The 23,166-nt window shown below is 40.3% G+C and overlaps 1 protein-coding gene across 1 annotated transcript; it reads right to left on the bottom strand.

Annotated features, from left to right (window-relative positions):
* Window positions 1–886: 886 nt before the first annotated feature.
* Window positions 887–15,133, bottom strand: LOC139155580 (serrate RNA effector molecule homolog). The gene is made up of 11 exons (XM_070730771.1): window positions 15,116–15,133; window positions 13,403–13,442; window positions 12,938–13,005; window positions 12,422–12,464; window positions 10,658–10,725; window positions 10,210–10,252; window positions 9,246–9,313; window positions 7,537–7,585; window positions 4,366–4,433; window positions 3,755–3,835; window positions 887–1,036 (listed from the first exon to the last, which is right to left on the bottom strand). The coding sequence occupies exons 1-11, from the start codon at window positions 15,131–15,133 to the stop codon at window positions 887–889; spliced, it is 696 nt and encodes a 231-aa protein (XP_070586872.1).
* Between the last annotated feature and the right edge of the window lie 8,033 nt (window positions 15,134–23,166).

Here is a 23,166-nt window from a genome sequence, read left to right as displayed (position 1 = left end):
AGTGACAATGTAAATATTTCAGTTGTCATTTCAAGTGAAACCATAATGATTTCAGTTGTTATTAAAAGTGAAAATATAAATATTTCAGTTGTCATTTCAAGTGAAACCATAAAGATTTCAGTTGTCATTTTAAGTGAAACCATAAAGATTTTAGTTGTTATTTTCAGTGAAAATATAAAGATTTCAGTTGTCATTTCAAATGAAACCATAAAGATTTCAGTTGTCATTTTAAGTGAAACCATAAAGATTTTAGTTGTTATTTCAAGTGAAAATACAAAGATTTCTGTCGTTATTTCACATGAAATCATAAAGATTTTAGTTGTTATTTCAAGTGAAACCATAAAGATTTCCGTTGTCATTTCAAATGAAACCATAAAAAATTCCATTGTCATTTCGAGTGAAACCATAAAAAATTCCATTGTCATTTCAAATGAAACCATAAAGATTTCCATTGTCATTTCAAGGCGAATGATACTGCAAAATCTCCATTTCCTCCCAATCAGCTGGGACTTGGGAGGCAGAGAGTTGGGGGCGCAGCCAATCAGAGGTGGTATTTACCGGTTCTCCAAACTACTCAAAACTTTCCGCTACTGGTTCTCCAGAACTGGTCAGAACCTGCCGAATCCCACCTCTGCCCTGGATAGGAAGTTTTGTTTTATTTACTGGGCGTCATTTATTGGACATAATTCTTTATTTCTTTTTTTAAATAGTTTTTATTACAATTCTTTAAAAACACAACCCTTTAAAAACATAACACCCCCCCCCCCAAATTATTATTTCAAAATCATCCGAAAACAATTGGAAATGTGTATAAATAATTATTAAATTATAGAACGATAGGTTGGATATTGAAAGACAATACTAGAAGGTGCAAAAGGGAGTAAAATTACAATTCTTTAAAAATGGAACCGTTTAAAAACATAACCCTTAAATTATAAAAAAGAATAAAGAAATAAATAAGAAAAAAGATAAGAAAAAAAGAAAACACAAACAGCTGATCCGATTTTGTTGATGGAATGTGGTCAAAACTTCTTCCCTGAAAGAAAAAAAAAATCATATTAGCAATTGTTAACCATTTTTTTAAAATGTGCTTTTCTGGTATTCTCCATGACATTCTCTCCTTTACATACATATCCCTTCCTTCCACCTCAAGTCTGACTTGTGGTCCATTCTGTGGTCACAAGTCAAACTTTTTTATTTGGGGGGGGGGGATATTCCTCCATCTGAAAGAAAATTGATATTATTATTATATTGGTAAAAGTTCTGAATTAGCCACCCAGTGTCTCTTGGGATTTGGGTAGCATACAAATTTGAATAAATAAAATAAAAATACTAAACTAAATTTCACCAAATCGCTTTTAGAATAGAATAAAATAGAATAGAATTCTGAATAGAATAGAACAGAACAGAAAGAATAGAATTGAATCCTGAACAGAACAGAACAGAATTCTTTATTGGCCAAGTGTGATTGGAAACACAAGGAATTTGTCTTTGGTGCATAAGTTCTCAGCGTACATAAAAGATAAATTTGTCAAGAATCATGAGGTACAACACTTAATGATTGCCATAGGGTACTACTACTACTACTAATAATAATTAAATAATATAAATATTAATATAAATCATAAAGATACAAGCAACAAGCCACAGTCATATAGTCATAGGTGGGAGGGTGATTGGAACGATGGGAAAATTAATAGCAACGCAGACTTAGTAAATAGTTTGACAGTGTTGAGGGAATTATTTGTTTAACAGAGTTCGGGGAAAAACTGTTCTTGTGTCTAGTTGCCTTGGTGTGCAGTGCTCTGTAGCATCATTTTGAGGGTAGAAGTTTTAACAATTTATGTCCAGGATGTGACATAAATATTTTCACGGCCCCCTTTTTGACTCATGCGGTATACAGGCCCTCAATGGAAGGCAGGTTGGCAGTAACTGTGTTTTCTGCAGCTGATCTGCCTTGAGTAGAGTATATTATGCTTTGGCTACACAACAATAATCAAAAGGAGTTTGTACCTATTGGGAATCAGGTGACTTAGCAATGAACAGCTAAGCTTGTTTCACCAGCGAACAAGATCAAAGAAGCATAAGCATGTGGAACAAATCAAACACCTTTCCCCCCCATTCCCTGCAACTATATTATATATCCGAGAAGAAAAATGGCAATCCGGCTCAGCCTTTGACTCACCATGTCAGCAGTGCCTGTGAGAGAGAACAGACCCACCCCAAGCTGCACCCGGAATCAATATTTCCAGAGCACAACATCAGGGATTTGTTTTCACCCCATTAGGACCGGTTTAGGCAAACCGGTAGTAATGACCTGCGGATGGGCTGGTCCACCCCCTCCAGTGCTATACTGTCCTATTTAGGCACATGTTCAAGCTGTGCGCATGCAGCGCAAGCCACTCACATAAGCATAGCGCATTTGCCCATGCACAGAAGTGGCGCGTGTGAGCAAAATCAGCACATGTGCGCACTCATATTTGTGAACTGGTAGCAAAAGTATGTTAATATCACCCCTCGACAAAATGTATGAATATTTATTTACAGAGTCAACCGTCAGCCCAATGAGACCCTGGACAGCGCACGATATAAAAACTACCTGTTAATGACTACTTCACCTTCAACCGCAAAAACACGAGAGCACGAAATCCATTTAAAACTAAATGTCAACCGCTCCAAACGTGACTGCAAAAAATACGACTTCAGCAACAGAGTAATCAACACCTGGAATGCACTACAAAGAATGTTCTTTCTGCGCCAGCTCAGGAAGCTCAAACTGCCCAAGGAGCTGCTGATACAGTTCTACAGAGGAATCATTGAGTCTGTCATCTTCAGCTCTATAACTGTCTGGTTTGGTGCTGCAACCCAACAGGACCGACACAGACTTCAGAGGATAATCAGAACTGCAGAAAAAACAATTGCTGCCAACCTGCCTTCCATTGAGGACCTGTATACTGCACGAGTCAAAAAGAGGGCGGGGAAAATATTTACTGACCCCTCACATCCTGGACACAAATTGTTTCAACTCCTACCCTCAAAACGTCGCTACAGAGGACTGCACACCAAGACAACTAGACACAAGAACAGTTTTTTTCCGAACGCCATCACTCTACTAAACAAATAATTCCCTCAACACTGTCAGACTTTCTACTAAATCTGCACTTCTATTCTACTAGTTTTTCTCATCATTCCTTGCACCCATTTCCTCCCACGTTGACTGTATGACTGTAACTTGTTGCTTATATCCTAAGATTTTTATTAATATTGCTTCTTCATTGCTTATTTGACCCCTATGACAATCATTAAGTGTTGTACCACATGATTCTTGACAAATGTATATTTTATTTTATGTACGCTGAGAGCATATGCACCAAGACAAATTCCTTCTGTGTCCAATCACACTTGGCCAATAAAAATTCTATTCTATTCTATTCTGTGGTTTCTACTCCTAACCTCAAAACCTTTAACCTTAGACTATCTACAATTGACCTCTCCTCCTTTCAAAGAGGTCTGTAAGGGGCGTGCATAAGCGCAACACTGTGCCTACCGTCCCTGTCCTATTGTCTTCTTTTGTTACTTTTTATCATTACTTGTCTAATGTTTCATTTGTACAAATTATCACCCTATAATTGTTTGACAAAATATATGATAAAATAAAAATAAATAAATAAAAACATGAATAAAAGCAAATTTATGCCTTCCAGTACAATGTTGCAATATCAAAGTTAAAAAGAAAGTAAATTTGTTTGCTTACTTCGTCTTCAGAAACAATGGTGATTTTCTGATCTTTCTCTGCTTCCACAATTGCCTGGTTGTTAATGCTGTCATCTTTCTCCTAAAAAATAAGAAGTGTAAGGAGGACACTCATAACATAAAATGTTGTTTGTGTGTGTTCTGAAATACTCCCGGTCGTCGGCTCCGCCCACTCACCCATAAGCCGCCATTTCGGTTCTTTTACCCTCTGCGCATGCCCAGAATGCTTTGGACATGTGCACAGGATAAAAGAACCCAAAGGGCTGCATCCAGGTGGGTGGGCAGATCCTCACGCTCCCTTCGCGACCGGCTCTCCGACGACTGACAGGCTCGTGTGACCCAGGAGTTTTTCACCACTGGTTTGTGTGATTGTGAGTGTGTAAATACAGTGGTACCTCTTCTGAAGAACTTAATTTGTTCCGTGACCAGGTTCTTAAGTAGAAAAGTTTGTAAGTAGACGCAATTTTTCCCACAGGAATCAATGTAAAAGGAAATAATGTGTGGAAACCCATTCGGAAAGAAATAAAAGCTTGGAATTTGGGTGGAAGGAAGAGGAAAAAGAAGAATGGGTTTCCTTTTTCCTCTTACCCTGACAACTGTTATTTCACTTACTTCCTCCAGCTGCTCATCGTCTTCATCGGAGGAAAGATCATCATCTTTGATGTAAAACTTAACTAAAGCTAAAGGGTGGAGAGGGAATAAAAAATAAGATTGAATTGTATTAGATACTTTATTTGGCAAAGTAAGATTAGACAAGGTATTCGTCCCCGGTGTAGAAGCTGCAAGCAACAGAATTCAGTATCGTCATATTTTTCTACTTCATCATCATCATCCCAATAAGAGGAAATAATAAGGAAGATAAGAAGAAGAATAAATAGTAATATTACTGCAGTCGTACTACATGGATAAAGATCCCTCACCACTGTCAAATTATTTACTAAGTCTGCACTACTGTTATTATTAGCTTTTTCTCATCATTGCCATCACCCATCTCCTCTCACTTATGACTGTAACCTTGTTGCTTGCATCTTAAGATTTTCATTAATATTGATTGTTTCCTGATTGCTTATTTGACCCCTATGACAATCATTAAACTTTGTCCTTCATGATTCTTGACAAAAGTCTCTTTCCTTTTATGAAAGCATATGCACCAAAGACAAATTCCTTGTGTGTCCAATCACATTTGGCCAATAAAGAATTCTATTCTATTCTATTGACATTAGGCAATATTGTGAGAATTGGGTTTTCAGCAGAGTGTCAATGGAAAGCAAACTGCTCTAGACTCTTCCCACAGTTGTGAGGTTGGGCAATAGGTTGACCTTTAACTCTTCTTTTCGCCTTAGTCAATACTATTCAACTGGCAAATTCAGGTTCGCGAAGCAGGAATTTCTCTGCGATTCGGTTGCATTTCTCTAAACCTGAAGTGGCCCATATGGAGGGGAACTACTTCTTTGAGTCATTACCAATTATCCAGAAACACAACTCGCATACATAGGTACATATCACTACGTAAACAGAATATGTAGAGAGGTTTTGTTTCAGAATTCAACTGATAAGAATTGTACAAGGAACTTCCTCCATCCTTTCTGCGTACATTGATTTGGGCCAGAATTCAACCCAAATACGTCTACTACTGGCAGTAACAACAACAATAGTGACGTCAAGTGTATTTTATTAGAACGTGAATAGAATATGAAAACATTTCGGGCTAATTTTTCACTTTAGTTTAGTATTTTTTTAAAATTATCACCAAAATGTATTCTGAAAGAGACCAATCCCCGTCTGATTATATAAATATATAGAGCCTGGGTGGCGCAGTGGTTAGAGTGCAGCCCTGCAGACTATTTCATCTAGCTTCTGGCTGTAGTTTAGCAGTTTGAATCTAACATCGGCTCAAGGTTGATTCAGCCTTCCATCTTTCCGAGGGCGTTCAAATGAGGACCCAGATTGTGGGGGCAATATACTGGCTCTGTTAAAAAGTCCTATTGCTAACATGTTGTAAGCTGCCCTGAGTCTAAGGAGAAGGGCGGCGTAAAAATCAAATAAATCTCACGCTACTAACCAGAGCTTACAAAACTTTCGCCAGACCCATCCTAGAATACAGCTCATCTGTTTGGAACCCATACCATATTTCTGACCTTGACACCCTTGAAAATGTCCAAAGATACTTCACCAGAAGAGCCCTTCACTCCTCTACCCGAAACAGAATTCCCAACGAAACTAGACTTACAATCTTGGGTCTTGAAAGCTTAGAACTACGACTAAGCATTGCCCACAAGATCATATGCTGCAATGTCCTGCCTATCAAAGACGGCTTCAACCACAACAACACAAGAGCACACAACAGATTCAAGCTTAATATTAACCGCTCCAATCTTGACTGTAAAAAATACAACTTTAGTAATCAAGTTGTTGAAGCGTGGAACTCATTACCGGACTCCGTAGTATCATCCCCTAAACCCCAACACTTTACCCTTAGACTATCCACAGTTGACCTCTCCAGATTCCTAAGAGGTCAGTAATAGAATAGAATAGAATAGAATTTTTATTGGCCAAATGTGATTGGACACATAAGGAATTTGTCTTGGTGCATATGCTCTCAGCGTACATAAAATAAAATATGCATTTGTCAAGAATCATGTGGTACAACACTTAATGATTGTCAAAGGGGTCAAATAACTAATGAAGAAGCAATATTAATAAAAATCTTAGGATATAAGCAACAAGTTACAGTCATACAGTCAACATGGTAGGAAATGGGTGAAAGGAATGATGAGAAAAACTAGTAGAATAGAAGTGCAGATTTAGTAGAAAGTCTGACAGTGTTGAGGGAATTATTTGTTTAGTAGAGTGATGGCGTTCGGAAAAAAACTGTTCTTGTGTCTAGTTGTCTTGGTGTGTAGTGCTCTATAGCGACGTTTTGAGGGCAGGAGTTGAAACAGTTTGTGTCCAGGATGTTAGGGGTCAGTAAATAAGGGGCTTACATAAGCGCACTAGAGTGCCTTCCGTCCCCTGTCCTATAGTCTCTCCTATATCTCTTATATCTTCTATACTATACAGTATCTCTACAAGCTTCATAGAAACATAGAAACATAGAAGTCTGACGGCAGAAAAAGACCTCATGGTCCATCTAGTCTGCCCTTATACTATTTTCTGTATTTTATCTTAGGATGGATATATGTTTATCCCAGGCATGTTTAAATTCAGTTACTGTGGATTTATCTACCACGTCTGCTGGAAGTTTGTTCCAAGGATCTACTACTCTTTCAGTAAAATAATATTTTCTCATGTTGCTTTTGATCTTTCCCCCAACTAACTTCAGATTGTGTCCCCTTGTTCTTGTGTTCACTTTCCTATTAAAAACACTTCCCTCCTGGACCTTATTTAACCCTTTAATATATTTAAATGTTTCGATTCATTGTATATTATTCTGTATTGGACAAAACAAACAAACCAACAAATAAAACAACAAAATAAATTTTATGCTGGCAGGCATGGGGTGCCCTTGAGTGTTAAGGTCTAACTCTGGCCGATGTTTTGAATGGCTAGTGCAATTGGATGAATGTTTTTTAGGCAAATGGGGATTTTTTTTTATTAGACTTCTTACACCCTTTGTATGTTGTACATATTTCTGTTGCAAGCCACCCTGACTCTGTTCAGAAGAGCGGCATAGAAATCTTCATAAATATATTTGATACATAAATAATGGTTTTCAGAAATGCATTGTATTCCAGTGCACAAATCGGGGGGTTGGGGGTAGCGGGGGGGAGGGAAGTTACTCACTAGTAGCAGCGAAGGTCACTTTCTTCTTCTTTTTGGCTTTATCTTTCTCCTAAAAAAAAAAGAAGTGTAAGGAGGACACTCATAACATAAAATGTTGTATGTGTGTGTTTTGAAATAGTCCTGGTCATCGGCGAACCGGTTGCAAAGGGAGTGTGAGGCTCCGCCCACTCACCCGGATGCCGCCATTTGGGTTCTTTTACCCTCTGCGCATGCCCAGAATGCTTTGGACATGCGCAGAGGGTAAAATAACTCAAAGGGATGCATCCAGGTAGGTGGGCAGAGCCTCAAGCTCCCTTCGCAACCGGCTCTCCAATGACTGACAAGCATGCATGTCCCAGGAGCATTTCAACACTGGTTTGTATGTGTGTGTGTGTGTGTGTGTGTGTGTGTAAAAACAGCGCACAAAGGAAGAATACAGTGGTACCTCTACTTAAGAACTTAATTCGTTCTGTGACCAGGTTCTAAAATAGAAAAGTTTGTAAGTAGAAGCAATTTTTCCCATAGGATTTAATGTAAAAGCAAATAATGTGTGCAAACCCATTAGGAAAGAAATAAAAGCTTGGAATTTGGGTGGGAGGAGGAGGAAGAAGAAGAGAATGAGTGCAGTCGCTGCCCAGAGCGAAGGGAGCGTTTCTTTTCTCTGGACTCTGGCAGAGGTTTATTCCCTCTCCAAGTGCCCAGAGAAAGGAAAATGCTCCCTTCGCTCTGGGCTGCCAAAGCCTCCTTAACCGCCACTGAAAGGCTCCTCTGGCAGCCCAGAAAAGCCCGAGATGGCCGGGACTAAAGGGGGAATGGAAGGAAACTGGCTGGGCCTTCGTGCCGCTCTCAAATTTCCTGGAAAAAATTTGGGGGCTTGGATTCTTAAGTAGAAAATGGTTCTTGAGAAGAGGCAAATTAATTTTGCCATGAGGCCACTGAGAAATTGGGAAGGTTTTATAGGGCCAGATTAATATAATTAACTCAGTTCTACCAAATATTGTATATTATTGTGTAGAACTGAGTTAAATATATTTTAATTATAAATTATATATTATATTATATTTATATAATTATATATTAATTATAAATTAATTGCCCACCCCTTCCTTCCTTCCTTCCTTCCTTCCTTCCTTCCTTCCTTCCTTCTTTCCTTCCTGCTCCAAATGGAGAGAAGCTTCTGTCTCTCTGATTTTCTCTGCCGTTTATTTCTGCTTTTGGGCAGGTTTTTTTTTTACTTCTCTTTCAAAATATACCTTTCAGTTGCCTCTCTTCAACTGACCTCCATTGTCAGTTAAGAAAACATAGTGGAGGCTTTGCCTGAAAGTATTTGGATTCCTTGTCTTCCTCCTTCCTTTTTCCCCCCTGAGAGGTTGGGAGGGGGGTTTGCTTTAAATTTCTTGCAAAGGCCAATGAAACCAAAGAACAATTTATAAATGAGCCTTTATTGTACTTTTGCAAAAAGGCATGGAAAGAGAATTTCTCCTTCCTTCCTTCCTTCCTTCCTTCCTTCCTTCCTTCCTTCCTTCCTTCCTTCCTACCTTCACTCCCTTTCCCTCCCTCCCTCCTTCCTTCCTTCCAACCTCCGGAGGCCGGTCACAGACAGCGTGCGGGCTGCATCCGGCCCCCGGGTTGCCCTTTGCCCAGGTCTGCCTTAGAGCTTCAGGTAGAGGAGAATTTTCTCTGCTTCCGCAAGGTACTCTAGTGGGTTTCCTTTTCCTTTCCCCTCTTACCTTGACAGCTCTTTCCTCCTTTGGCTGGGGAGAATAATCACCATCGCCTACACAGGATCGATTAGAATCTTAAGGGTGGAGAGGGAAGGAAAAAAAAGATTGAATTGAATTAGATACTTTATTTGTCCAAATAGGATTAGACATCGCAAAGAATTCGTCCCCAGTGTAGAAATTAGAAAATTTTACTTATACACATATATTATTATTATTATTATTATTATTATTATTATTATTATCATTATTAATTTGATTTGTATGCCGCCCTTCTCAAGATATTTAAAAACATTGGATATTTGTGCAGTAAATCTATTTTCCATTTCTTATTGTGCTCACAATCCATAACATAGCTATTTTAATGTATATCCTTTCAAGAATTAAAAGGGGTGTTGGTCTTCACCTGATCTGCCTCTTCTCGTAGGGTGGAGCTAACATCCAAGTTGGGGATGTCGCTGTCCAGACAGTCGGCCAATGAGGACTGAGTCTGTTTTAGTTTTTATCTCTGCCTGTGCTGCCATCACCCCTGTGTAACTGGTCTGCCATTGTTCCACATTCTCCTAACATTGTAAATTTCTCATGGCATCAAAAGGGCAAGTAGCGATGGATGGTGCAGCAGGTAGAGTGCAGTACTGCAGGCCAATGAAGCTGAAGTATCTTTGGATATTTGTAGATCTGTAGGTCAGCGGTTGACTCAGCCTCCCATTCTTCCGAGGGGGGTCAAATGAGGACCCAGATTGTGGGGGCAATATGCTGGCTCTGTTAAAAAGTCCTATTGCTAACATGTTGTAAGCCGCCCTGAGTCTAAGGAGAAGGGCGGCATAAAAATCAAATAAATCTCACGCTACTAATCAGAGCTTACAAAACATTTGCCAGACCCATCATAGCATATAGCTCATGTGTTTGGAACCCATACCACATTTCTGACATTAAAATCCTTGAAAAAGTCGAAAGATAAATAGTTACTCACTAGTAGAACGGAAGGAGAATTTCTTCTTTTTCTTCGCTTTCTCCTAAAAAAAAAAAAGAAGTGTAAGGAGGCAAAGGGAGTGTGAGGTTGGGAGGGAGGTTTGCTTTAAATTTCTTGGAAAGGCCAATGAAACCAATGAACAATTTATAAATGAGCATTTATTGGACTTTTCCAAAAAGGCATGGAAAGAGAATTTCTCCTTCCTTCCTTCCTTCCTTCCTTCCTTCCTTCCTTCCTTCCTTCCTTCCTTCCTTCACTCCTTCCTCCCCCCCTCCCTCCTTCTTTCCTTCCTTCCAACCTCCGCAGGCCGGTCACAGACAGTGGGTGGGCTGCATCCGGCCCCCGGGCTGCCCTTTGCCCAGGTCTGCCTTAGAGCTTCAGGTAGAGGAGAATTTTCTCTGTTTCCGCAAGGTTCTCTAGTGGGTTTCCTTTTCCTTTCCCCTCTTACCTTGACAGCTCTTTCCTCCTTTGGCTGGGGAGAATAATCACCATCGCCTACACAGCATGGATTGGAATCTTAAGGGTGGAGAGGGAAGAAAAAAAAAGATTGAATTGAATTAGATACTTTATTTGACCAACTAAGATTAGACATGGCAAAGAATTCGTCCCCAGTGTAGAAATTAGAAAATTTTACTTATACACATATATTATTATTGTTATTATTATTATTATTGTTGTTGTTGTTGTTATCATCATCATCATCATCATCATTATCATTATTATTAGATTTGTATGCCGCCCTTCTCAAGATATTTAAAAACATTGGACGTTTGTGTAGTGCTCAAAGTCACTCATGTCCTCATCACCTCGAGGCTCGACTACTGTAATGCTCTCTACATGGGGCTACATTTAAAAATGTTCGGAAGCCTCAGATCATGCAGAATGCAGCTGCGAGAGCAATCATGGGCTTTCCCAAAAATGCCCATGTAACACCAACACTCCGCAGTCTGCATTGGTTGCCGATCAATTTCCGGTCACAATTCAAAGTGTTAGTTATTACCTATAAAGCCCTTCATGGCACCGGACCAGGGTATCTACGAGACCGCCGTCTGCCGCACGAATCCCAGTGACCGGTTAGGTCCCCCAGAGTTGGCCTTCTCCGGGTGCCGTCAATAAAGCAATGTCGTTTGGCGGGGCCCAGGGGAAGAGCCTTCTCTGTGGCGGCCCCAGCCCTCTGGAACCAACTCCCCCCAGAGATTAGAATTGCCCCCACCCTCCTTGCCTTTTGTAAACTCCTTAAAACCCACCTTTTTCGTCAAGCGTGGGGGAACTAAGATATCTCCCCCTGCCTATGTAGTTCTAGTGCATGATATGACTGTATGTATGTTTCTTATATTGGGGTTTCTTGCTTTTAGATTTTAAATGTGTAATTGTTATCTTAGATTTTTTAAAATTATTCGATTTGTTAATATATATTGTTTTTGTTGCTGTTGTGAGCCGCTACGAGTCTGCGGAGAGGGGCGGCATACAAATCTAATCAATCAATCAATCAATCAAATCTATTTTCCATTTCTTATTGTGCTCACAATCCATAACATAGCTATTTTTAATGTATATCCATTCAAGGATTCAAAGGGGTGTTGGTCTTCACCTGATCTGCCTCTTCTCGTAGGGTGGAGCCAACATCCAAGTAGGGGATGTCGGTGTCCAGACAGTCGGCCAATGAGGACTGAGTCTGTTTTAGTTTTTACCTCTGCCTGTGCCGCCATCACCCCTGTGTAAGTGGTCTGCCATTGTCCCACATTCTCCTAACATTGTAAATTTCTCATGGCATCAAAGGGGCAAGTAGCGATGTGGGGTGCAGCAGGTAGAGTGCAGAACTGCAGGCCAATGAAGGTGAAGTATCTTTGGACATTTGTAGATCTGTAGGTCAGCGGTTCAAATCTCACCACCGGCTCAAGGTTGACTCAGCCTTCCATCCTTCCGAGAGGGGTCAAATGAGGAGCCAGATTGTGGGGGCAATATGCTGGCTCTGTTAAAAAGTCCTATTGCTAACATGTTGTAAGCCGCCCTGAGTCTAAGGAGAAGGGCGGCATAAAAATCAAATAAATCTCACGCTACTAACCAGAGCTTACAAAACATTCACCAGACCCATTCTAGAAAATAGCCCATCTGTTTGGAACCCATACCACATTTCTGACATTAACGCCCTTGAAAAAGTCCAAAGATACTTCACCAGAAGGCATAGAAATCTTCATAAATAGTTACTCACTAGTAGAACCGAAGCAGAATTTCTTCTTTTTCTTCGCTTTCTCCTAAAAAAAAAAAAAGAAGTGTAAGGAGGACCCTCATCACATAAAATGTTGTGTGTGTGTGTTTTGAAATACTTCTGGTCGTCGGCGAACCGGTTGCAAAGGGAGTGTGAGGTTGGGAGGGAGGTTTGCTTTAAATTTCTTGGAAAGGCCCATGAAACCAATGAACAATTTATAAATGAGCCTTTATTGGACTTTTGCAAAAAGGCATGGAAAGAGAATTTCTTCCTTTCTTCCTTTCTTCCTTCCTTCCTTCCTTCCTCCATTTCTCCTTCCTTCTTTCCTTCCTTCCTTCCTCCCTCCCTCCTTCTTTCCTTCCTTCCAACCTCTGGAGGCCGGTCACAGACAGCGTGCGGGCCGCATCCGGCCCCCGGGCTGCCCTTTGCCCAGGTTTGCCTTAGAGCTTCAGGTAGAGGAGAATTTTCTCTGCTTCTACAAGGTACTCTAGTGGGTTTCCTTTTCCTTTCCCCTCTTACCTTGACAGCTCTTTCCTCCTTTGGCTGGGGAGAATAATCACCCTCGCCTACACAGCATCGATGGGAATCTTAAGGGTGGAGAGGGAAGGAAAAAAAAGATTGAATTGAATTAGATACTTTATTTGGCCAACTAAGATTAGACATGGCAAAGAATTTGTCCCCAGTGTAGAAATTAGAAAATTTTACTTATACACATTTATTATTATTATTATTATTATTATTATTATTATTATTATTATTATTATTATTATTAATTAGATTTGTATGCCACCCTTCTCAAGATATTTAAAAACATTGGATGTTTGGGTAGTAAATCTATTTTCCATTTCTTATTGTGCTCAAAATCCATAACATAGCTATTTTAAGGTACCGTATATACTCGAGTATAAGTCGAGATTTTCTGCACAAAAAATGTGCCGAAAACTCCAACCTCGACTTATACTAGAGTCACTGACTTTCACTGACCTGAAAACTGCCCTGCACCATTTTCCAAAGCTCCACAGTTCTGATGTGAACGGCAGGAAGGAAAGAAACCTCATGGCTGGCAACAGGAGGTTTTTTTTTTCTTTCTGCTCTTGGCTATACCCCTCAGCTGCCTGATTAGCAGCAGACTGAACCAATCACAGATCCTCCTCTATACAGAAAGGAGGCACTGAGAGAGCTATCTGATTGGCAGCAGGCTGTAACAATCACAGCTCCTCCTCTACAGGAAGCAATGGGGGAAGGGGCGGGAGGGTTGAAGAGACTTTCAGAAGGAAGGAACCATGGCTTTCTCTTCTGATCAAGCCAACAACAATATTTTACAAGTAAATAAAATGTACAAGTAAAATATAAGTTACCCATTTAAATTTGATTAACAGGATAGGTTATTTTGTAAGAAATTGTTGCTTCAAATTGAGATAATTCTGTGTAATTAAACTTTTTCTTCCTTATACCCAAGAGGATTGTTAATGCTGACTTGTTTAAAACAATACAAAGGTTAGGATAATATTATTAATAGTATGAATTTTGTCATTAATCATTTGTTCTACATAATTAATATGAATAGATTTACCTTTTTTAAGAGTATGGTTTCTCCTTATGGAAGATAAATATCATGTAGAAGAAAGATTTTACAATTAATGATTGAGTAACCCCCAATTGTTATTTATTGATCTATTGAGATAGTAATGATTTTAACTTATGAAATATGTTTTAAATGGAAAATCTGAATATTTATTATATGGAAGTTTGATTTAAGCAATTGTTTTGAAAGAATATATGAAATCCCAATTATTAAGAAAATTATAATGATATTGTAATGAAGATTAAGATAACAGGCTTTAAGATTAAGATAACATTCCTAAAGATATTTTAAGAGGGTTTTGGAATTTAGAAAAAGAAAGATTTTGGAAGGGGAAGGAAGAAAGATGCAAGAAATAAAAAACATTTTGGAAGGAAAAAAGTTACATAATAATAATAACAACAACAGGGTTGGAAGGGATCTTGGAGGTCTTCTAGTCCAACCCCTTGCCTAGGCAGGAAACCCTACACTACTTCAGACAAATGGGTATCCAACATCTTCTTAGAAACTTCCAGTGTTGGAGCATTCACAACTTCTGGTGGCAGGCTGTTCCACAGATTCATTGTTCCAACTGTCAGGAATTTTCTCCTTAGTTCTAAGTTGCTTCTCTCCTTCTGTAATTTCCACCCATTGCTTCTTGTTCTGCCCTCAGGTGCTTTGGAGAATAGGTTGACTCTCTTTGTGGCAAATCCTGAGATATTGGAAGAATGCTATCATGTCTCCCCTGGTCCTTTTTCCCCCATTAAACTAGATATACCCAGTTCTTGCAACCGTTCTTCATATGTTTTTTTTATTCTTCTACAAAAACAATTTTAAGAAGCTACAATAGAAAAATATTCCATTTTTATAAGTTACCAGTAGCCACTGTATTTTCCACACTGGGCTTATATTCGAGTCAATAAGTTTTCCCAGTTTTTGTGGCAAAAGTAGGTGTCTCGGCTTATACTCGGACCGACTTATACTCAAGTATATACGGTATATCCATTCAAGGATTCAAAGGGGTGTTGGTCTTCACCTGATCTGCCTCTTCTCATAGGGTGGAGCCAACATCCAAGTAGGGGATGTCGCTGTCCAGCCAGTCGGCCAATGAGGACTGAGTCTGTTTTAGTTTTTACCTCTGCCTGTGCCGCCATCACCCCTGTGTAAGTGGTCTGCCATTGTCCCACATTCTCCTAACATTGTAAATTTCTCATGGCATCAAAGGGGCAATTAGCGATGGGTGGTGCAGCAGGTAGAGTGCAGAACTGCAGGCCAATGAAGGTGAAGTATCTTTGGACATTTGTAGATCTGTAGGTCAGCGGTTCAAATCTCACCACCGGCTCAAGGTTGACTCAGCCTTCCATCCTTCCGAGAGGGGTCAAATGAGGAGCCAGATTGTGGGGGCAATATGCTGGCTCTGTTAAAAAGTCCTATTGCTAACATGTTGTAAGCCGCCCTGAGTATAAGGAGAAGGGCGGCATAAAAATCAAATAAATCTCACGCTACCAACCAGAGCTTACAAAACATTTGCCAGACCCATCCTAGAATATATCTCATCTGTTTGGAACCCATACCACATTTCTGACATTAACACCCGCGAAAATGTCCAAAGATACTTCACCAGAAGAGCCCTTCACTCCTCTACCAGGAACAGAATTCCCAACGAAACTAGCCTTACAGTTCTGGGTCTTGAAAGCTTAGAATTACGACTAAGTATTGTCCACAAGATCATATGCTGCAATGTCCTGCCTATCAAAGACGGCTTCAGCCACAACAACACAAGAGCACACAACAGATTCAAGCTTAATATTAACCCCTCCAAACTTGACTGTAAAAAATACAACTTTAGTAATCGAGTTGTTGAAGCGTGGAACTCATTACCGGACTCCGTAATATCATCCCCTAACCCCCAACACTTTACCCTTAGACTATCCACAGTTGACCTCTCCAGATTCCTAAGAGGTCAGTAAGGGGCTTGCATAAGCGCACTAGAGTGCCTTCCATCCCCTGTCCTATAGTCTCTCCTATATCTCCTATATCTTCTCTACTATATCTCTATAAGCTTCATTGTATATTATTCTGTATTGGACAAAATAAACAAACAAACAAAAAAGAAACAAACAAATAAATAAAATAACAAAATAAATTTTATGCCATCAGGCATGGGGGGCCCTTGAGTGTTAAGGTCTAACTCTGGCTGATGTTTGGAATGGCTGGTGCAATTGGATGAATATTTTTTAGGCAAATGGAGATTTTTTTAGAATTTTCTGATTTTTTTTAATTAGACTTCTTGCACCCCTTGTATGTTGTACTTATTTCTGTTGCAAGCCCCCCTGACTCTGTTGAGAAGAGTGGCATAGAGATCTTCATAAATAGTTACTCACTAGTAGAACCGAAGCAGAATTTCTTCTTTTTCTTCGCTTTCTCCTAAAAAAAAAAAAAAGAAGTGTAAGGAGGACACTCATAACATAAAATGTTGTGTGTGTGTGTGTTTTGAAATACTCCTGGTCGTCGGTGAACCGGTTGCAAAGGGAGTGTGAGGTTGGGAGGGAGGTTTGCTTTAAATTTCTTGGTAAGGCCCATGAAACCAATGAACAATTTATAAATGAGCCTTTATTGGACTTTTGCAAAAAGGCATGGAAAGAGAATTTCATCGTTCCTTCCTCCCTCCATTTCGCCTTCCTTCCTTCCTTCCTTCCTTCCTTCCTCCAGAGGCCGGTCACAGACAGTGGGCGGGCTGCATGCGGCCCCCGGGCTGCCCTTTGCCCAGGTCTGCCTTAGAGCTTTAGGTAGAGGAGAATTTTCTCTGCTTCCACAAGGTACTGTCGTGGGTTTCCTTTTCCTTTCCCCTCTTACCTTGACAGCTCTTTCCTCCTTTGGCTGGGGAGAATGGTCACCCTCACCTATCCAGCATGGATTGGAAGAAAAAAAAAAGATTGAATTGAATTAGATACTTTATTTGGCCAACTAAGATTAGACATGGCAAAGAATTCATCCCCAGTGTACAAATTAGAAAATTTTACTTATACACATTTATTGTTGTTGTTATAATAATAATAATAATAATTATTATTATTATTATTATTATTATTATTATCATTATCATTATTATTATCATCATCATCATCATCATCATCAATGACCTACGCCAGGGTCCTCTTTGTGGACTTCAGTTCAGCATTCAATACCATCGTACCTGACATTCTCTTAACCAAACTAAGTCAGCTAGCGGTACCTGAACACACTTGTAAGTGGATCACAAGCTTCCTAACAGACAGGAAGCAGCAGGTGAAGCTAGGAAAAATCACATCAGATATATGTACAATTAGCACAGGTGCCCCCCAAGGCTGTGTACTCTCACCACTTCTCTTCTCTCTATACACTAATGACTGCATCTCATACGATCCATCTGTTAAACTACTGAAGTTTGAAGATGATACAACAGTGATCGGACTCATTCGAGACAATGATGAATCTGCATGCAGACGGGAAGTTGAACAACTATCCTTGTGGTGTGACCAGAACAATCTTTGAACTGAACACACTCAAAACCGTAGAAATGGTGGTAGACTTTAAGAGAAACCCTTCCACCCTTCCACCTCTCACAATACTAGACAACACAGTATCAACAGTAGAGACCTTCAAATTTCTAGGTTCTATCATATCTCAAGACCTAAAATGGTCACCTATCATCAAAAACATCATCAAAAAAGCACAAGAAAGAATGTTCTTTCTGCTCCAGCTCAGGAAGCTCAAACTACCCAAGGAGCTGCTGATACAGTTCTACAGAGGAATCATTGAGTCTGTCATCTGCACCTCTATAACTGTCTGGCTTGGTGCTGCAACGCAACAGGACCGACACAGACTTCAGAGGATAATCAGAATTTCAGAAAAAACAATTGCTGCCAATCTGCCTTCCATTGAGGACCTGTATAATGCACGAGTCAAAAAGAGGGTGGGTAAAATATTTACTGACCCCTCACATCCTGGACACAAATTGTTTCAACTCCTACCCTCAAAACGTCGCTACAGAGCACTGCACACCAAGACTACTAGAGACAAGAACAGTTTTTTCCCGAACACCATCACCCTACTAAACAAATAATTCCCTCAACACTGTCAGACTTTCTACTAAATCTGCACTTCTATTCTACTAGTTTTTCTCATCATTCCTATCACCCATTTCCTCCCATGTTGACTGTATGACTGTAATTTGTCGCGTACATCCTAAGATTTTTATTAATATTGCTTCTTCATTGCTTATTTGACCCCTATGACAATCATTAAGTGTTGTACCACATGATTCTTGACAAATGTATATTTTATTTTATCTACTTTGAGAGCATATGCAGCAAGACAAATTCCTTGTGTGTCCAATCACACTTGCCCAATAAAAATTCTATTCTATTCTATTCTATTCTATCATCATCATCATCGACATCATCATTATCATGCCAGACCCATTCTCGAATACAGCTCATCTGTCTGGAACCCACACCACATCTCAGACATCAACACTCTCGAAAACGTCCAAAGGTATTTCACCAGAAGAGCCCTTCACTCCTCCACTCGAAACAGAATACCTTACGAAAATAGACTAACTATCCTGGATCTTGAAAGCTTAGAACTGTGGCGCCTAAAACACAATTTAAGTATTGCCCACAAGATCACATGCTGCAACGTCCATCCGGTCAATGACTACTTCAGCTTCCACAGCAACAACACAAGAGCACGCAACAGATTCAAACTTAATATTAACCGCTCCAAACTTGACTGTAAAAAATATGACTTTAACAATCGAGTTGTCGAAGCGTGGAACTCATTGCCGGACTCAGTGGTGTTAGCCCCCAGCCCTCCACATTTCTCCCTAAGACTCTCCATGATTGACCTCTCCAGGTTCCTAAGAGGTCAGTGAGGGGCGTATATAAGTGCACTGATGTGCCTTTCGTCCCCTGTCCAATTGTCTTTCCTTATCTCATATATCATATATTTTCTCTCCTTTCCTTCTACTTCTCTTCTTTCTTACTTTCTATCTTTATATATATTACTTAATGTGTATTCTCTTTCATATGTATTGTATATTGGACAAAGAATAAATAAATAAATAAATCATCATCATCATCATCAATATCATAATCATCATCATTATCATTATTAATTAGATTTGTATGTCACCCTTCTCAAGATATTTAAAAACATTGGACGTTTTTGTAGTAAATCTATTTTCCATTTCTTATTGTGCTCACACTCCATAACATAGCTATTTTTAATGTATTGTTAATAACAGATCTTATACATCAGTCTTACTTCAGTATCTATTTTTCCTTATCACCAAGAAACATATAAATATATCTCAAACCGGAAGTCCAGTTCCCCCCACCATAGACTCTCCTCCTAGAGCAGCATCCTATTTCCTCCACCTGTCCTAACCAAAAGCCCTATCAATTGTGGAGCCGACTGGCGACAGGGAGCCGCAGCATAGGGGTGAAAGAGCCACATACAGCTCCAGAGTGGCTTGCTGACCCTTGTCCTCACTATTAAACTCTCTTCAACTGCATTCACCAGCTTAGCACCAATTAGTCAGCAAGCATCTGAAGCTCCATTGCAATGTAAGATTGCAGTGCCCTGCCATGTGCTCAAGGGGGCAGCCCTGTCAATCGGAAAGCAAACTGCTCTAGACTCTTCCTACAGTTGTGGGTTTGGGCAATAGGAAAACCTTTAACCCTTCCTTTCGCCTTAGTCAATGCTATTCAACTGGCAAATTCAGGTTCGCGAAGCAGGAATTTCTCTGCGATTCGCTTGCAGTTCTCTAAACCTGAAGTGGCCCATATGGAGGGGAACTACTTCTTTGAGACATTACAAATTATCCAGAAACACAACTCGCATATATAGGTACATATCACTACTTTAACAGAATATGTAGAGAGGTTTTGTTTCAGAATTCAGCTGATAAGAATTGTACAAGAAACTTCTTCCATCCTTTCTGCGTACAGTGATTTGGGCCAGAATTCAGCCAGAGACGTCTACCACTGGCAGTAACAACAACGAGAGTAACATGTAGTGTATTTTACTAGAATGTGAATGGAATATGAAAACATTTTGGGCCTATTTTTCACTTTAGTTTAGTATTTTTTAAAAATTATCACTATAATGTATTCTGAAAGAAACCAACCACTAACTGATTATACAAATATATAGAGCCTGGGTGCAATTTGCTGGCTCTGTTATAAAAGTGCTTTTGCTAACATGTTGTAAGCTGCCCTTAGTCGAAGGAGAAAAGTGGCATCAAAATCGAATACATACATACATACATACATACATACATACATACATACATAAATAAATGCCCTCATCACCTCGAGGTTCGACTACTGTAACGCTCTCTACATGGGGCTACCTTTGAAAAGTGTTCGGAAACTTCAGATCGTGCAGAATGTAGCTGCGAGAGCAATCATGGGCTTCCCAAGGTATGCCCATGTTACACCAACACTCCGCAGTCTGCATTGGTTGCCAATCAGTTTCCGGTCACAATTCAAAGTGTTAGTTATTACCTATAAAGCCCTTCATGGCACCGGACCAGGGTATCTACGAGACCGCCTTCTGCTGCACGAATCCCAGCGACCGGTTAGGTCCCACAGAGTTGGCCTTCTCTGGGTCCCGTCGACTAAGCAATGTCGTTTGGCGGGACCCTGGAGAAGAGCCTTCTCTGTGGCGGCCCCGACCCTCGGGAACCAGCTCCACCCAGATATCAGAGTCGCCCCCACCCTCCTTGCCTTTTCCATCTCCTTAAAACCCACCTCTATCCTCAGGCATGGGGGAATTGAAATCTCCCTTCCCCCTAGGCTTATAGAATGTATACATGGTGTTGTGGTTAGCTCTAGCCCTGCTCCTGCCCCAAGGACTGTGGATGTGGGGGAGACATCCACATGCTGGAGGCCTGTTTTGCCCCCGGTGGAGTCTGCTGATGAAGACTCCTCTGACTAAGAAGACATGAGTGACAGGGAGGAGGAGAGTGTGGCAGACAGCTCAGAAGGAGGTCAATTATATAGCTCCTCCTTGGATTCAGAACAAGAGTTAATGATACAGCCACCCATGCCGAGAGCAATGCATAGGCAACAACAACTGAGAGATTATTATCAAAGAAAATGGGGCCACCTGTGGTTGGGTGGGGCTGTGGTAATTAGGGCAGTTGCTATAAATAGCAGCCTGTGAGTTTGGCCATTGTGGAGGATTATCTGATCATTGTGTTTCGTGACTGCTTTGCTGACTTTGATCTTTTTGTGCTGATTTTTCCCCACTTTGAAACTAAACCAGAGCAAAGTGTGTTTCACTTTGTGAAAGAAGGACTGTGAATTGCCTCACAGCTGCAATCTAAGTATCACAGAACTGATAAGGGACTTGTACAAATTACCAGTTTGTTTGGAGACCAGTGCTCTTTGCTATAAAAAAAGAGGGCTTAGTTTTGAATTTTCAAACGTCTGTGTGTCTGAAATTTGTACCTGTGAATTTTTGGGAGGAGTGTACCAGAGAGCCCGACAGAACACATGGTATGCTTGTATGTACGAGTGGTTCTTTCAATTGGGGTTTTTAGATTGTTTTAATATTAGATTTGTTTACATTGTCTTTTTATATTGTTGTTAGCCGCCCCGAGTCTTCGGAGAGGGGCGGCATACAAATCTAATAAATACAAATACAAATAAATACATTTTATGCACAGAAATGCATTCTATTACCTATTCCATCCAGTCCGCTTTCGCAGAGGAATATGACATTCATGTCATCCACTTCTTTATTTCTCCGCTGAAAAAAAAAAGAAGTGTAAGGAGGACACTCATAACATAAAATGTTATGTGTGTGTGTGTGTTTGTATTTTGAAATACTCCCAGTCGTTGGCGAAATGGTTGCAAAGGGAGGGTAAGGCTGCGCCCACTCACCCGGATGCCGCCATTTGGCTTCTTTTACCCTCTGCACATGCCCAGAATGCATTGCACATGTGCAGAGGGTAAAAGACAAAGGAGGGGCTGCATCCAGGTGGGTGGGCGGAGCCTCACGTTCCCTTCACGACCGGCTCTTCGACGACTGACAGCCACGCGTGACCCAGGAGTATTTCACCCCTGGTGTCTGTGTGTGTGTGTGTAAAAACGTCACACACAGGAAGAATACAGTGGTACCTCTACTTAAGAACTTAATTTGTTCCGTGACCAGGTTCTTAATTAGAAAAGTTTGTAAGTAGAAGCAATTCTTCCCACAGGAATCAATGTAAAAGCAAATAATGTGTGGAAACCCACTAGGAATGAAATAAAAAGCTGCGAGATTTTCTAAAGGAAGTGCAAGATAATAATACCTGATTCTTCCTTCTCCTCCACGGGAAGCAGCAGGTGAAAACATTTTTTTGATGTTTCTCCTATTTGCATGGGGATAAGAAAAAGAATCAGTTACAGCAATAGCACTTGGACTCTAACACTAACCTTTACTCTACCCGAACCCAAAGGAAGGGAGGGAGGAAGGGAGGGAGGGAGGGAGGGAGGGAGGACAAGAGAGGAAGGAAAGGAAGGAAGGAAAGAAGGAAGGAAGGAAAGATAGAAAGAAAGAAAAAAGAAAGAAAGGAAAGAAAGGAAGGAAGGAAGGAAGGAAAGGAAGGAAGGGCAAGAGAGGAATGGAAGGAAGGAAGGAAATAAAGAAAGGAAGGAAGGAAGGAAAGAAGGAAGGAAGGTCAAGAGAGGAAGGGAAGGAAGGAAGGAAATAAAGAACGAAAGAAAGGAAGGAAAGACAGAAAAAAGAAAGAAAGAAGGAAAGGAAAGAAAGAAAGGAAAGAAAGAAAAAGAAAGAAAGAAAGGGACGGAAGGAAGGAAAGAAAGGAAGGAAGGAAGGAAAGAAGGAAGGAAGGAAGGGCAAGAGAGGAAGGGAAGGAAGGAAATAAATAAAGAAAGGAAGGAAAGAAAGAAAGGAGGGAAGGAGGGAAGGAAGGAAGGAAGGAAAGGAATGGCAAGAGAGGAATGAAAGGAAGGAAGGAAATAAAGAAAGGAAGGAAGGAAGGAAAGAAAGAAGGAAGGTCAAGAGAGGAAGGGAAGGAAGGAAAGAAAGAAAGGAAGGAAGGAAAGACAGAAGAAAGAAAGAAGGAAAGGAAAGAAAGAAAGAAGGAAAGGAAAGAAAGAAAGGAAAGAAAGAAAAAGAAAGAAAGAAAGGG

Source organism: Erythrolamprus reginae, unplaced genomic scaffold, assembly GCF_031021105.1.
Source record: "Erythrolamprus reginae isolate rEryReg1 unplaced genomic scaffold, rEryReg1.hap1 H_30, whole genome shotgun sequence".
NCBI classification, from domain to species: Eukaryota; Metazoa; Chordata; class Lepidosauria; order Squamata; family Dipsadidae; genus Erythrolamprus; species Erythrolamprus reginae.
Note: the sequence above shows the minus strand (reverse complement) of the source record. Positions and strands in the feature narration are given on the sequence as shown.

Excerpts from the sequence above, each read along its gene's own strand:
- LOC139155580 (XM_070730771.1), bottom strand. Across the intron at positions 10,726-12,421 it reads ATTCTGCTTCGGTTCTACTA|ATTCCAATCCATGCTGTGTA; the intron begins GTGAGTAACTAT and ends TCCACCCTTAAG. Across the intron at positions 3,836-4,365 it reads ACGATGAGCAGCTGGAGGAA|GAGAAAGATGACAGCATTAA; the intron begins GTAAGTGAAATA and ends CTTATTTTTTAG.